General features: G+C 42.6%; 2 protein-coding genes across 2 annotated transcripts; both read left to right on the top strand.

The window, feature by feature from the left end:
* Window positions 1-288: 288 nt before the first annotated feature.
* On the top strand, window positions 289-2,708 carry LOC132888994 (uncharacterized). The gene is made up of 2 exons (XM_060925093.1): window positions 289-2,270; window positions 2,483-2,708. The coding sequence occupies exon 1, from the start codon at window positions 330-332 to the stop codon at window positions 1,449-1,451; it is 1,122 nt and encodes a 373-aa protein (XP_060781076.1). The 5' UTR covers window positions 289-329; the 3' UTR covers window positions 1,452-2,270; window positions 2,483-2,708.
* Window positions 2,709-4,537: 1,829 nt separating this feature from the next.
* LOC132888632 (uncharacterized protein KIAA1522-like) lies at window positions 4,538-13,082 on the top strand. Its single transcript, XM_060924690.1, is given in 8 exon segments — window positions 4,538-4,571; window positions 7,025-7,162; window positions 7,358-7,401; window positions 7,526-7,667; window positions 7,822-7,932; window positions 8,028-9,031; window positions 9,964-10,055; window positions 10,540-13,082. Coding segments are annotated over 8 exon segments (3,915 nt in total). The 3' UTR covers window positions 12,890-13,082.
* The last annotated feature ends 3,430 nt before the right edge of the window (window positions 13,083-16,512 follow it).

The raw sequence follows: 16,512 nt of genomic DNA, 5'->3' as shown, positions 1-16,512 counted from the left end.
CAGAAGCGAGAGCACCACTGGAAACCATTGTAACGACGGAACCTCTCGAACTTGTTTGTATTGACTTTTGGTGTGCGGAGGACTCAAAGAACCGGTCATTAGACGTGCTTGTGGTCACTGACCATTTCACGAAGATGGCTAATGTGTTTCTGTGCCCGAACCAATCTGCCAAGGCTGTAGCCCACCAATTGTGGCATAACTTCTTTTGTGTCTATGGGTTTCCAAAACGAATTCACTCGGATAGGGGGGCCAATTTCAAAAGTGCCCTTATTGCTGATCTTTTGAAGTTTGCAGGCGTTCAGAAATCCCATACGACGCCATATCATCCCATGGGCAATGGCTCATGTGAGAGGATGAACAGGACTTTGGGGAACATGATTCGGGCACTGCCACCAAGGTCAAAGCATAGGTGGCCTCAGGCACTGAAATCTCTCACATTTGCCTACAACTGCACCATCCACGAGACCACAGGGTATGCTCCGTTTCTTCTGATGTTTGGGAGGACACCTAGGCTGCCCATTGACCTGGCTTTCAGCTCTGTCTTGAATGTCCCGGAGGTTGTGAGCTATGATGAGTATGTTCAGTTTCTGAGGCAGAGTCTGAAGGAGGCTATGGGGGTTGCGCAAGCCTCAGCTTCCAAACAGTTGAGGAGACATGCTGAACTATACAACCGAAGGGCCCGGGGAGCTCCTGTTGAAGTCGGTGATCAGGTATTGTTGGCCAACAAGGGTGAACGTGGTAAACGCAAGCTTGCTGACCGTTGGGAGGATGCCACTTACCTTGTCATCGGGGTGAATGCTGACAGTCACACCTACAAAATTCAGCATGACTCGACCGGTGATGTGAAAACAGTCCACCGCAACCTGATAACACCAGTTAACTTTCTGCCACTCCCCGACAGAGTTTCTTTAGACGAGCAGGACTTTTCTGTCTCCTCTGTTTCTGATTGTCCACGTGTGGCAGGAGGTGATGTTTTTATGGATGACGACATGTCGACAGATGCAGCTGAGTACAGAACCAAAGTTTGGGTTTCTCAGTTGCCTTCCGAGGGGTCTGGTGACCAAGGTGGGGAGGTTGATGGCCAATGTCAGGATACCCAGCACACTGCACATCTTGAACCATCTTTGCTTCAGTCACACGATGGTGGCTCTGGTCAACTCAGCTGTCAGGGTGATCCACTCCCTTCACCTGCTTTAGTGGGACTTAAATCTCAGGACCCCCAGCAGCCAGTTTCTGAGTCATGTAACATGGGATCTGGCCAGGGTGATGGATTTTGCACTGCCTTGGCTATTGTTTCTGGGTCAAGTGACCACATTCCTATGCTGCATGATGCTCCTGCTCCAGTTCCACCAGACGAACCATCGCGTAGTATTAGGTCTAGGGCGGGGAGGTTGCTTAGACCTGTGACTAGGCTTATTGAGATTATGGACCAAAAGATAAGGGTAAACTGATAGGTGGATCAATAGTGTTCAAAGGGATGTACTAAGAGTTTGAATAAATTCTCTCTAATGTGTTCATGAATGGTTCGGTTCTGTTCGACAACGTGGAGGGGAGATATGCCTTCCTAACTGCTCGATATGTTGTTAATGGTGCAACTGATTACTTGAGATGTGAAATGGTTGTTTTTTTTTTTTTTTCTTCTTTTCTTACTCCTGTGTGGGTGGGGTTAGCTTAGTAGATACAGGGCAAGGTTTCTCATGCTTGTATCCCTGACTGTCGTTTTTTTTACTGAGGGTCTGTGGGGTCACATTGTGTATTAGACATGTAACAGGCATGTTTACCTAAGATGGTTTTGGGGGTTTGGCCAGCCTCTTTCTCCTCTAATTCTTTCAGAGAATAGTCTCCTGACTGGGTTACATGTGACTTCACGGTGTTGGCTTCCTCTGTCGTTTTTTTTCTGAGGTATACTGTATATATTCTTATATGTGATGTTTGTTTTGTTTTCTTTGTTGTTTTATTGTTCAGGGTTGCGCTTATGTTCAGTGCCTGATGTGTCACTCACCTGGTTAGATGTTTGTTTGTTTTCTCTCTCTTTTTTTTTTCCCTTTTCTTTCTTTGCCTGTTTTTGTTTTGTGTGTAAGTGGAATTCAGCAGGGGGGAGTGTAACAGATTTTAGCTGTTGATTCCACTTGACACAGTGACAAGCAATCAGATTTGCTGTTACATACAATATGTATCATGGACACTCACTGGTTGCCATGGCTCCCCTCAGCATATAAATACTGGCTGTGACGTCACCTCAGTACCAGTACGTGAGGATTGAGCCCATGGTAGGTTACTCAAAGCACAGCACTGCACTGAAACTGTGAAAATAACGTAATGCAATAACACAGCTAAAATTATATTATACTTAAGAAGGTGGCGAACACATTGCACTTAACAGAATGAGTCAAATTGGTTGTGTATTGTTACATATTGATACGATAGTTAGCTACCTTAGCTCAAAGGCTAAGCTAATATTTGCTAACTTCTTCCCATGAAGCTGTGCCGAGAAACTGCTATATATGAACGTGACCAACCAGTGGGTTTCCTTGCTGTCTTACAGGTACATATGTTTATGTTTGGGTTTGTTTATTAATTATTATTTATGAATAATCGGACCAGTACGTGAGGATTGAGCCCACGCTGTGCCGAGAAACTGCTATATATGAACGTGACCAACCAGTGGGTTTCCTTGCTGTCTTACAGGCAATAAAAGTGCATTCAAACAGTGAGAAAGTGTCGGCCTTTGTCACAGAAACACAACACAACACAGACAGCAGTTACACTTCCACCTGTCAGAGAGGAGAGAGGGTTTTGGGGTTTTTGCACGCTCGCCTTGCCATTTCGCGTCCGTCTGCTCGGTTGGAGGGTTGGCTTCTGGGGCTGCCACCCTCCTTGTTGGACTTTGCATTCCGTTTTTTCTATTACTTTTTGTTAAGCACTTTTGTAAATAAATTTCACTCTTTTTACGTTGTCTTGTATTTTGGGTTTATGTCACCACCCCCTTTTTTTTTTTTGATCATGCCTCCCTAGAGCATGTAGTAACAGTTACAATACTATCTTAGCAGATGCCATGGACAGGCATGCACCGCTTCGTACTAAAGCGATCAGATCAAGACCACTTGTACCATGGTTCAACGAGGATATTAAGGCAGCGAGGCGAGAAAGAGGAAAGCAGAAAGGAAGTGGAGAAGGACTGGTGCACTGGAAGACTTGATTGATTACAAAGTTAAGAAGAAAAAAAAGCTGATGAATGAGGCGCGCCGTTCTTTTTATCATGATTTTGAGGAAAACCGCTCTAATCAATGCAAATTGTTTGTGGCCTCTAAGAAACTCTTGAATCAGGGTCAGACAAGTTCAATTTTCCTGCCGTTTGACGACAAGATTGAGTTTGCGGATCAGATGGGAGCCTATTTCGTTGCGAAAATTAGCACTATTCATTCTAACCTGGACACTGTATTGGCTGGGCTGCCAAGCGTTCCCACTAGTGAGACTGGCCTAGATTCAGGGGTGGAGCTATCAAGTTTCACAAAACTGATGGAAACGGAAGTGAGGGAGCTGATTGCTGGATATACTAGTGCATCTCAAAAAATTAGAATACCATGAAAATTCCTTTTTTTTCATAATTTAATTCAAAAAGGTAAACTTTCATATATTCTATATTCATTACATGTAAAGTGAAATATTTAAAGCCTTTTTTGTTTTAATTTTGATGATTATGGCTTATAGCTCATGAAAATCAGAAATCCAGTATCTCAAATTATTAGAATATTCCCTAAGATCAATCAAAAAAAGGATTTACAATACAGAAATGTCCAACTTCTGAAAAGTATATTCATTTATACACTCAGTACTTGGTTGGGGCTCCTTTACCATGAATTACTGTATCAGTGCGGTGTGGCATGGAGGTGATCAGTCTGTGGCACTGCTGAGGTGTTACTGAAGCCCAGGTTGCTTTGATAGTGGCCTTCAGCGTATCTGTATTTTTGGGTCGGGTGTTTCTCATCTTCATCTTGACAATACCCCATAGATTCTCTATGGGGTTCAGGTCAGGCAAGTTGGCTGGCCAATCAAACACAGTAATATCATGGTCAGCAAACCATTTGGTAATAGTTTTGGCACTGTGGGTAGGTGCTAAGTCCTGCTGGAAAAGGAAATCAGCATCTCCAAAAAGCTCGTCAGCAGATGAAAGCATGAAGTGCTCTAAAATCTCCTGGTAGATGGCTGTGTTGACTTTGGACTTGATAAAATACAGTGGACCAACACCAGCAGACGACATGGCACCCCAAATCATCACAGACTGTGGAAACTTCACACTGGGCTTCAAACACCTTGGATTCTATGCCTCTCCACTCTTCCTCCAGACTCTAGGACCATGATTTCCAAATTAAATGCAAAATGTGAAAAGAGGACTTTGGACCACTGAGCAACAGTCCATTTCTTTCTCTCCTTAGCCCAGATAAGACACTTCTACTCATCATGTCATCCTGTAGGTGTCTTGTGTTCACATGGGGGTTTTTCTTAGTTGTCCTGACTAAGTGGCTAAGGGCCCTTGATGAAATTTTGGGCTTTCTTCTACGGCCAGGCAGGTTTGCAGCTGTTCTCTAAGTTTTAAACTTCCTTATAATGCACCCAATGGTATCTCTTGGAATGTTAAATTTTTTGGAAATCTTCCATGATGAAATAATCTCTCTCAGCTTTTGTGGAAGCTCCTTTGTCTTTCCCATCATTGCAACTGACCTTGAATGCTTTCATGGGTGGGGTTTATATATGCATCGCAAATGAAGGATCATTATAGAGTTCCTAAAGGCTTAATTGTGTTTCAACTCCACTTTTGGCCATAAAAACTGTCAGAAAGCTTTAAAAACAACAATATTATTTAGGGGTTGAATAATTGTGACAGGCGGCACGGTGGTGTAGTGGTTAGCGCTGTCGCCTCACAGCAAGAAGGTCTGGGTTCGAGCCCCGTGGCCGGCGAGGGCCTTTCTGTGCGGAGTTTGCATGTTCTCCCCGTGTCCGCGTGGGTTTCCTCCGGGTGCTCCGGTTTCCCCCACAGTCCAAAGACATGCAGGTTAGGTTAACTGGTGACTCTAAATTGACCGTAGGTGTGAATGTGAGTGTGAATGGTTGTCTGTGTCAGCCCTGTGATGACCTGGCAACTTGTCCAGGGTGTACCCCGCCTTTCACCCGTAGTCAGCTGGGATAGGCTCCAGCTTGCCTGCGACCCTGTAGAACAGGATAAAGCGGCTAGAGATAATGAGATGAGTTGTGTATATATTAGAAAAAGGGTTTTAAAAGTAATACAGTCGTCAGTAGGAAGGGGTGGAGAGAAGATATCCACTAAGAAATGAAAGATACTTTGTTGCTATACATTTCTTACTTCATCCAAACATCCATCACCCAGGGGCCCACCGGGGACCCCCTGGGGCCCAAATATGGAATTTCTGAGTTCTGCCAAATTGTGGCTATCTCCTGTATCTATGTGCCAAGTTTAGTGAAGATCTGTTCAGAGTTTTTGTTGATAAATGTAATGTGAAAGGCATTGAGGGAGGGGGTGGGTGGATGTTGTGCCCCCCAGAGACCTCCCTGGGGCACGTACATGAATTTTGCTTATATCTCCAAAATTCCGGGTCATTCCCGGACCCACTTGTCAAATTTGGTTAAAAATCGGTCAAGAAATGGCGACGTTGGCTCAAGACAAACAAACAAACTTTGCCACTTTATTATATAGCTTTATGAGCAAAAAACAGATTCTCCGAAATTATAAAGTCACAAATTTGCGAGAAAAATCTGTCCTGCTTCCTGGCTGCAGTGCATTCTGGGTAATGCAGTTGAAATTCTCTGACCTCTTTATTCTTTTGTATTGCTGATTGAGGAGGAAAGACTGCATTTCCTAGAACTCTTGGCTCAGTCATGGGGTCTGTGGTGTGATCACGTTGATCCAAACTTGCAAAGTGAAGCGATCTGGTTCCTTGACACCAAAAAAGGAGAAAAAAACATTTGTCTTGTATATTTGTGACTTGGAAAATCTGAAACACCCCACCCCACCCCCATGGCTCTAATACACTGTTTTAATTTTCTTATTTTCCCCTCAGTAACTGGATAATTAAATTTGTACAACTACAAGCATTAAATTAACAAGTGAACAGACATTTCTCGTTGAGTTATTTGCTTAAATGTTAACTGTGACTGAAAGAGAAAGAACTCCTGGGACAAAGAAGAGTTCTGTAAAGTTTCAAACACTAATTTTGACCAACTGGACCAAACTGCTGGCTCCATCCACCTCCATGACCAAATGTCGTGGTGGTGATTGCGGGTATTTATTTATTTTAAGACAAAGTGGTATTTCTGCATAGTTTTGATAAACAACTAAAGGCTCTGAATGATTGTGTTCACTTGATATTATATTTAATCTTTACACCAACACTATAGTGTCGTGAAGTGTGACTTAGAGGAACGAGAATTATCCTGGGAATTTATCTCCAAGTTTCACTGTTACTGTGGTGAAATTATTGTCTCGGCTGCTTCTAGGTGCTGAGTCACTTCCTGTTCATTAGGAAACATGTACAAAACGAGCAACTCAAATACACGGACAACGAAAATAGTGTTTTCGTTTCACTACATGCTTGTGCTTTGAACTCCAATTGTGCAGCATCATTTTTAAACTATCTGTGACTCAGTTCCGCCCCCTAGTGGAGGTTCAGATCTGTATTTATTCTTCAAGCAGAAAAAAAGAAATTCCTTCACTTTTTCTTTCACTTCACTTTCTCACTATATAAATATTAAAGATGTGTGTAACAGAGAATACTGAATTTATTCTACTGATCTTGGAGAGAAATCATTTATTGAACCTTCATAAGTGCGAATCAATTTCAGTGATTTATAATTAAGACGATTGTTTCTGTATAAATAATTTACTAGCATTCTAAAGTACAACACAACTATAAAAGAAAACTCTTCACCACTAAGAAAAGACTTGAATATTTTCTCCATTCTCTCTCTTCCTGTCTGTCTGTCTATCGGTCTGTCTGTCTCTCTCTAGCCCCTGATGTGAAAGGTGAGACATCATGCTCTCTACAACACTTCCAAGAGAATGTGTTTATTGAGGGAAATCGACCAAAGTATGTCCAGGATCTGCATACGGAGGCTCAGGAGGGTCTGAAACTCCTGCAGCAAGATGGTATGTCCTTCTAAAGCAGTTAAACGTGAATCATTTTAGGAGAAAGTGAAAGTTTTGGTAGTTGCTAACCACAGACATATAAAATGAGGGTAATGGGGGAACTGCAAATACTAAACTGTTCATAATAAATGTCTCACAGTGCAGAACGATCAGCCTTTTTATTGAAGGTTGTAATTTTTTTTTTTAATTCTCCAGAAAACAGAAACGGTGTGGACTATCTGGATGACCAGAGCGTCATTGTAAGTGCCTTATTAACAGTTAGCTTAAAAACCACTGGGGCAGGAGAAACGCAGACACGAAAGCATCACCAGGTGTTAATTTTAAGACGTTTGCTGACGTGGACAACATTTCTTTTCTCTGTAGTCAACAGTGACCGCTCAGACAGACGATGACATGAGCTTCAGTGAACTGAGGATGTCCGAGTCTGAGAGTACTGCTGCTGATACGATCTCCACACGTTCCATCACTTCCTATCAGTCTTCACGTTCCGGACTCACACGCCAAGGTACGGTCTCGTGTCCAAGAATGATTTCATTTCACTGTAGAGAAATGGAGCTGAGCGAAGTACAATTTTAGAGTGTGAATTTAACCCAATGTAATGGTTTAACTCGACCCTTGGTTGGGTAGTGTTGATCATTTTGTTGTACCCCTGCATGCAGGCTCTACCTTCAGACCACTGAAAGATGACAAGAAATGTGGGAAGAGCAAATCGAAGGGGAAAAAGGCGGGTACAGTTACAGGAATACCAAGACATGTACAGAAAGAACTGGGTATACTTTCTTATTAAAGCACACAGCTTTAATATAAAAATGAAGTGTATTTTAACCCCACTAATATCACATTTTGATCCATTTCCTATCTCAAGGGCTTGACCGTGCTGCATGGATAGCATCCCAGTTCACTGATGCTCAGTTGTCCAATGGAGGTGTAAGCATTTCCACCGTCATTCCCACTCTGGATAGCATATCCATCGCCTCGGTCCCAGACGGAGCAATAACCCAGCTGCAGAACATGAACAGGCTTCAGGCAGTAACGGAGGATCAACCACAGCTCCCTCCACAGGAAGGACAGCAGGATGACACCTCTCTACTCCGGCACCTGTTACCCCAGTCGTTTGACCCAGAGTGTCCAAATTCACAAGCCAGTCCCTGGATGACCACATCAGGCACCTCTCCATCCAGTCCAGTAATGTATGTCTCCCCTGAGGCAACATACATGTCCAAGATCATCCCAAATGCGGTACTGCCTCCGTCTGTGGACGTGGTTGAACTCAGCCGCAACAGAAGTCACAGTAGCGTTCGCATGGTGAGCAAGAGCAGCCTAGCATCGGCCAGTCCGGCTCCGTCAAGAGCCTCATCCCGGGCATCCTCACGGTTCTCCTCACGAGCTCCATCAGTGATGTCCTCATGGATCTCTTCTCGGGCTTCTACCCATCGGACTGCCACCCTCTCAGAGTCCTCTGGCTGGAGCTGCTCGGGATCATCCGAAACACTGGTCTCCGATTCTTCCACCATTTCTAGCAGCAGCACTCCTCGAGTGGCCAGCAGGACAAGTCAGGCAGAGGAAACAGATGGACCATCTGTGGTCAAAGATAACCCTGGTGCCCAAAGTACCCCCTTTAAGCCTGTGCAGCTGAATGGTAACAACCAACAAGAAGAAGCTTGGAAGAAGTCACGATCCATAGGTCCTTTTAATCGCAGTCTGTCAGTGATGAAAAAGAGCAAGAAACCACCGCCTCCACCAAGTTATTCATACTCACTCCATTCCCGTATGTATGCAAGAACCATTGTTGAGCATAAATCTCTGGAAAATGGGTCTCAGAAAATCAACTCACCCTACAGTGCCTGTACAGTTCAGAATGGTGACAGTGTAGGTGTAATTAATGATTTTGTGTATTTAAGATTTGGATAAGTGATCAATCTTTAATAATTACATGAAATCAGTCTCATTTGGATCGCTGAAGTGAATCATTCAATGAATCGAATCAGGGAATCATTTAATGAATCGTTCAATGAATCATTAAGTGAATCGTTCAATGAATCATTTAGTGAATCATTTAATGAATCATACCATTAATCCTGGATAAATTACCAAACAGCTAGATTATGGTATATTATCAAATTATTATTGATCACTTACCATATTACAAATTGTCTACACCTTCCTTGAATTCTTTGCGATTGGGCAACTTCAAAAGTATTAGGACAGCAGATAGACACCACACACCATTTCAATAATAATGGAGTTTATTATAAAAAGATAATAAAAGGAAATTAATAAAAAAAAGAAAATGTAAACTTAATAACTGAATGGCAATAGAATGAAACCTTTATAACAGGTTATGTCTGTGTGTGTGTGTGTGTGTGTGTGTGTGTGTGTGTGTGTGAGAAAAGAGAGAGAGAGAGAGCTTGTCTCTCTCGAAGTTGGAATGTGTCCGTACCAGGACGTGCTATCTGCAATCTTGGAGGAGGGGAATCCTCATGATTTAATGAGCACGTGTTTTCTAACAAAGAAATTCCACACTCATAACATTATCAAACTCACTGAAATCTTAATAAGGTCAAAATATGAGCGAGTTAAATGAAATTAGAATGTTAGGAGAGAGAGAGAGAAAGACATGCACAAACTTATGGATTAAAAAATTTTAAATCAATAGTACCAAATAATAGAGAACCAAGATTCAGTGTATACACTTCATTTAACTTCATACAACTTCACATTAAGTGAATAACTAATTCCTAAGACTTAAACTTCTGTTTGCCCAGTGCCTGTTCTTACTGCAAAGAGTCTCGCCTTTGTAGGAAGCACCGTCTCACTGGAGAAGTAGATTGCAGAGGAAGTTCGTCTTCTGTCTGAAGTTGGAAGCTCGAGGAAGTTGCGCGCGCTTCCTGAGGTCAGAAGTCTTTGGTGAGGGGGAGAAAAATTCTGAAGCTTTCTTTGGTGATCTTTGTAGTTGATAAGATGAAAAGTCTTTGTTCAACACCGTGCACGGATTTAAAAGAAAGAAAAGAGAAGAGCTCTTCAGAAAACTGCCTTTGCTCGCAGCCGCATAGGCTTTAAAAGACAAGTAATACTTGCAAACCGGTTAATAACTCGCTTGAGTTGATGATCGCGTGTTTCCGATATCTACTTTGATCAGGAGCAGATTAAAGAAGGAAACGCGCTGTTTAGACGTCTGATGATGAGTACTCTTTATTCAGGTCAGTCTCGCCTGGAGTCCGACGCGAAAGAGCCAATATGGCTGGGTTCCAAGTCCTTTTGTTGAAACCTGAGGAATGATGTACGTGATCCCGCCCAGGCGTGACGTAGTCAACGCGGAAGTTGGCTGGGAGTTGTAGTTCTAAAACCACAAGATGGCGGCATGATACCTACAACAGTCAGAGAGCAGTGTTGGCAGAGCTACAGTTAAAGAAAGGTGTTGAAATGGATGCGGGCAGTGTACCCTATTCACACACCAATGGAGGGAGTCACCAAATTAATCTCAAGCATTTCCTACCATCTATTAAAAGTCTAACCGCTAATGGTGCGGTTGCTTCACCAGCTGTGATGACTTTTATTGCACTCCTTGATGTTCCAGATCCTCCTGAAGTTCTAGCTCCACCTCCACCTCCTCCTGAGACATGGGCACACAATCAGCACACCTTCGAACTACTGTGTGGACCTGGACCTGTAAACTTTGAGTGCTGGGCCCAAAAGAGAGGTCTGAAGATTGAAGTTCCAATCCAGATGGTTCGAGAGAAAATGCCAGCAACAAGTCACATAACAAATGTAATGAAGGACAATACAGTAGCACCAAAAATGCAAACTCAAGAAGCCATGGCCGCTGACACACAAAATAGAATTACTCCTACAAAGATGTTTGTTGATGTTCAGCCTCCTTCTGGCAACAGTCTGCTTTTAGCCAGGCTTGCCCATGTCCGTCCATCCCCGTCTCCTTCACCACCTCCTGAACATATACCTCCCCTGCCTCCAACCGACCAAGTTAAACCTCTACAAGATGATGTATCCACCCAGTTCCAAGGACATTTTGATGAGATCATATGTCCCCCTCCACACCCTTTGTTCCCACCACCTCCACCTCCTACAAATGTATCCCCTCCACATCTGCCAGGTGGGCAGGATGAAATAGATTTTACATCTACACCCATGCCACCTTCTCTAAGCTTTTTATTTAAAGTGCTCCCAGTGCCACAGGATGCGCAGCCTTCAACATTAGAGGAAGCTGCATCTTCTCCAGCACAGGAAATCCAAATCCCACCTCCTCCTGAAATGATCCTACCTGCTCCACCAGTGATCCCACCTCCACCACCAATGCCACCATCTCCCCAATCAATGCCACTTCCTCCACCGGAAATCCCACCATTTTCAACATCAAGAACTCCTTCTCCACCAATGATCCCTCTTCCTCCACCACTGTTCCCTCCTCCTCTGGAGGCAGTCCCTACTCCCCCAAACCAAACCCTACCAGATGTATCCTCAGAGCAAGCCGAAATCACGTCCATGCCATCTAATATTCCTCCACCACCACCATTACCCACTGATCTCAAGAAAGTAGTCAAAGCAATCACAGCTGACAAGCAGGAGAAACCGCCACCTCTGCCAACCACCCACAAAGGTGCGACTGCAGAGGAAAGTCCTACCCCAATGGTCACACCGTCTTTATTACAGAATGTTCGTCTCAGGTCAATCAGATCCAACGTGAACCAAACTGAAACAAATGGTGGACTTCTAAAACCAAAGCATCAAACTAATCAAGACACACCCCAAAAGCCAATAAGAAGATCTCTGATTTTGGTTTCACCTGATCTTCCCTCGCAGTCAGCTACAAATCAAAAGGAGGACACTCTGCCCACTACCTCTGTATGGGAGAATCCGAGCATTACTCCTCCATCAGACACCCAACCTGAAACTTAACCAAAGAGCAGGATTGAGCAGGTTTCACTGGATGTAAAGCTTGAACCCAACAGCCAAGTCCGCATCACAGACCAGAAAACTCAACAAGCAAACACTGAACCAGTCAAAGAGTCCGTGTCTGCTGAGACAGTCCCCCAAATACCAAACAAAGCAGAACCTGAACCAAAGATCACAGTGCAGGAAATTCAAAATGCAACACCTGAACCATCAACTACACTAACCCCTGCTGAACCAAAAGATCAATCCATTGCAAATGAGGTAAAAGAAATCCAAAATGACGCTGTTAAAAATGAAGATAAACAAAGTCCCCAACCACAGCAAGATGTTAAACTTCCAAAGCCTCAAACTTTAATCGCCACATCTCCTAAATTCAATCCTGCTCAGAAAGTGCCTCCAGCTAGCATTTCTTCATCTTCCATTAGTCTCCAGGAGGCCATTCGTCTGAAAACCGCTGCCATGTCATCTACAGACAACCAAGCGACGTGCCTGAGCCTGCTGCATTCCCCTCCGCTGTCCCCAGGGGCCATCTCGCAGACGTCCACGGCAAACTTCATCTTCTCCAAAAGCCAGAAGAAGGTGGTCATTGAGAAATCTCCTTTATCTCCAGAATCCAAACCAGATCTGAGGAAGACCCTGGTGCACGAGTTGAATTCTGTTTCTCAAACATTCAAACCTGCTGCTGATCCCCGGAACACAAAAGCCAAAGTCCCGCCTCCAGTTGCGAAGAAACCCAGCGCGAAGAGCAAAAGGATTACCCATAATTCCTCAGAGTGTCATGTGGACACTGAGCATGTGCAAACTGCTGGTCAGTGAGCACTGCCAGAGAAGAGAAGGTAAGGCCTTCTGACTTTTATTTTTATCCAAAATAAATCCAAATGTCTCCAAGAGCTACAACACTGTTGCTCTCGGGTGAGGAATGCGACCGAAACACAACTATTATTAGATTCCAGAAATGAGAAATGACATTTGAAACTCTGTTGAATGAGCACACAAGTCCCATTTGGAACAGAAAGTTCATGTTTTACTGAACTTGTCTTTGTCATCCAGCAGGTGATGGACAAGTCAACGCCCGGGACGCTGTTACTTTTCAAATTCATCCACTGTAATGAATTCCTATAAGCTGAGCAGTCACTGCCAGAAGGTGGCGCTCTTTAGTGTGCATGATGAACAAGAAACTGAAGTGACAGCTCTCGGAGAGAGAAGGTCTCTGAATGTTGAAGTGGAGAAAAGAATGATGAAGGGGGACAAGAAGAAGTAAAGAATGAGGAAGAGGAAGAAAAAAAGACAGTGGCTGTGAGTGGAATGAATGGAAGAAGGAAAATTGATGAGAAAAACATTGAGAACGAAAAGAAAGGACAAAGAAAGGAATGAGGAACATGGACAGTGAGAGAGTAGAAACTCGTGAGAATTCTTTATTTGTAAAACAGTAGAAAAGCTTTGTGTTGTTTTTTCGCAGAAGGTGTTGGTCTTTCTGACATTAAGAGAATTTATGATGTAAATAATTTTCTCATCTCATTATCTCTAGCCGCTTTATCCGTCTACAGGGTCGCAGGCGAGCTGGATCCTATCCCAGCTGACTACGGGCGAAAGGCGGGGTTCACCCTGGACAAGTCGCCAGGTCATCACAGGGCTGACACATAGACACAGACAACCATTCACACTCACATTCACACCTACGCTCAATTTAGAGTCACCAGTTAACCTAACCTGCATGTCTTTGGACTGTGGGGGAAACCGGAGCACCCGGAGGAAACCCACACGGACACGGGGAGAACATGCAAACTCCGCACAGAAAGGCCCTCGCCGGCCCCGGGGCTCGAACCCAGGACCTTCTTGCTGTGAGGCAACAGCGCTAACCACTACACCACCGTGCCGCCTAAATAATTTTCTGTGCAGTTAAAACTTTCTGCCCAGAACAAATTTAAATGGGTCTATTGACTGGACCTTCCTTAATTATGTTTGATTTTAATATATGACATTTCTTTGTGCACTACTGTCCTGTATTTTGGGAATCACTGAATAAGGACTTCTATAAGTTCCTTAATTTCTGCTCAATGATTTAAAAAAAACAAAAAAACATGTCTAACTTATTGTTTAGAAAGAACGATCCCATGTTCACCCGAACCCTGGAGTTCTTTCTGCTCCGGGTTTGTTTAACTGCTTTTCTTTTGCTTATTGTCCTTTTTATGATTTGATTTCAGAACTATCGCAGATATTTACACAAAGCAGTATCGCATGTTTGAAATGTTATAATTAACACCAGGCATTTTTATGGTGGCCTGCAATCGCTTTCCTTTAAAGAGCAGTATGTTAATTTTTTCCATTTATTATTTTTTAAACACACAGAATAATCACTGGATTATAACCAGGTCTTTCTTCAAAATGTACAATATTAAACAGTCTGAAGTACGCATCTGTCTGTCTGCATCAACAACATGAACATCACAGCGCTGCGGGATTCTGATTGGTCAGGAGGTGTTGATTAATTTTCTATAACATATTAACACAACTGTTTTAGTCTGTTATAGTTTCTATAGTAACGGCTCATTCACAGTACAGCAGACGCGCCACAGAAACAGATTAAGTTCATCGTTGATGTGGTGAAGTTTTCTTTAAGATGTTTGATTAAACGTTGATGGAAGGAGTCTCCAGCTTTGTGTTCAGTGTTTACACTCGATGGTTTCTGCTTTTTGAAAAAAAAAATTTTTGTCTTAACTTTGAGACAGAAAGCAAGAGGCTGGTGAGAGAACGACTGTTTATAGCTGCTCATGTTTTGTGAAAGATCCACAACATGAAACGGAATTGTAAAAGAGTGAAGGAGGATCTTTTAGCTCTCTGATTCGTGAATTAAAATCTTGGTTGTTATTCTTGTTTAATTTTCTTCTCCTCAAAAGTATGAGCATAAGTCTTTTCTAAAATCATATCAACGTTAAAACGAGTCGGCCTTTTAATTTCATAAAATTGTTGAAATTTAGTTCCATCTGAAATGTGGTGATTGTGATATCCGTTTATTTCTGGAATATCTCAAAATATCAGGCCATTCTGTGGCTGGGAAGTTATTTAATTTGAGGGGATTAAAGCAAATAATGTGCATGAAATCGCTCGCTTGGCGCAGTCAAGCAGACAGAGGAAGTCCGTGTGCGCATGCGCAGGTTTACCTTCTTCTTCTTTTGGGTTTTACGGCAGCTGGCATCCACAGTGTTGCATTACTGCCATCTACAGGTTTCCCTTTGAGCGTGCACTGACAGTTCCATCATTCTGTCGCTAAACGAACAGCTGATCACACCGAGGTGCTCGCTGAGCGCCCGTATTTATTAGTTTGGTCCTGCGTTTCCTTTCCTTCATATAGAACATAATGTCTTTTCTTCTCGCTTTCCGTTACTGTAGTCGCTCTTTCATGTTTCATTCGCTCACACACATCCTTTTTTTCCTCTCCTGTTTCAAATTTGTATCCCACAATGCCTTGCGTGAACGGGGAAAGCCCACCACATGATGCATGATGTAGTATCTTGAATTGGGTCATGGTGAAGCAGGAAAAAATGGCGGAGAATTTAGGGACATGTGACTCTAAACTCATTAATTGTTCTATTTAAAAAAAACTAGTAAAATTGAAAGTCTGTGATTTGAATTCAGTAGCTTTTGGTCACTAAACAAAAATAATTGGGTGTCAGGAAAATTCTTTTTATGACCTACACTTGAAAAATTTGAAAGGCAGTACAGCTTTAATATCGTCTGCCATTTTCTGCCAAAAAGCAGCAAAGCTTCTCAGTAGGAAGTGGCGGTGAGTTGGTTTGACTCATAAACGACACGTTTCTGAAAGGAATGCAAATAATCAAACAGAACTTTATCCTTACATCAGCAAAAACAGGAAACGTTTAATTGCTGCAGTCTGATTAAGTGTTGGGTGGCATACAAGTACGCGTATACACACATGCAGCTGAATAAAAACTCAAACCCATCAGCATGTTCACACATCTGCAGGTCTCAGGTTTTGTCTCATTAGAGTTTAATTAGGCTCCCGTATTGATTTTAAAATCATTTTACAAGACACTACATGGTCTTGTACCAGACGACCTTTCAGAAATGCTTTTGGTCTTGGTTCTTACACTTTATTTATTTTTTAATTAATATTATTTTATTCCATTTTGGGTTTTTTTTTCAACATTTTATTGCTGATCTTTAAAAATATGTATTCCTTTAGTTTATCTGTCATTTCTGCAAACTTAAAAACAGCATAGGTGATGAACCTTCAGCTTCCTCCTGTTTGCTGTATTTGTTTATGTTTACATTTCATCCAAAAAAGAAAAGAACTGATACATAAAAGCATGTAAATTAAACCCCATGAAATTCTCCACTGAACGTGTTTCACCCTCAGAAACCTTTTAAGAAGGTTTAAAAAAAAAAAAAAGTGTTTTTTGTTAAATTTACTCCTGATG

This window comes from Neoarius graeffei, chromosome 7 (assembly GCF_027579695.1).
Source record: "Neoarius graeffei isolate fNeoGra1 chromosome 7, fNeoGra1.pri, whole genome shotgun sequence".
NCBI lineage: Eukaryota > Metazoa > Chordata > Actinopteri > Siluriformes > Ariidae > Neoarius > Neoarius graeffei.
Note: the sequence above shows the minus strand (reverse complement) of the source record. Positions and strands in the feature narration are given on the sequence as shown.

Excerpts from the sequence above, each read along its gene's own strand:
- LOC132888994 (XM_060925093.1), top strand. The coding sequence starts at position 330 with ATGGGCAATGGCTCATGTGAGAGGATGAACAGGACTTTGGGGAACATG.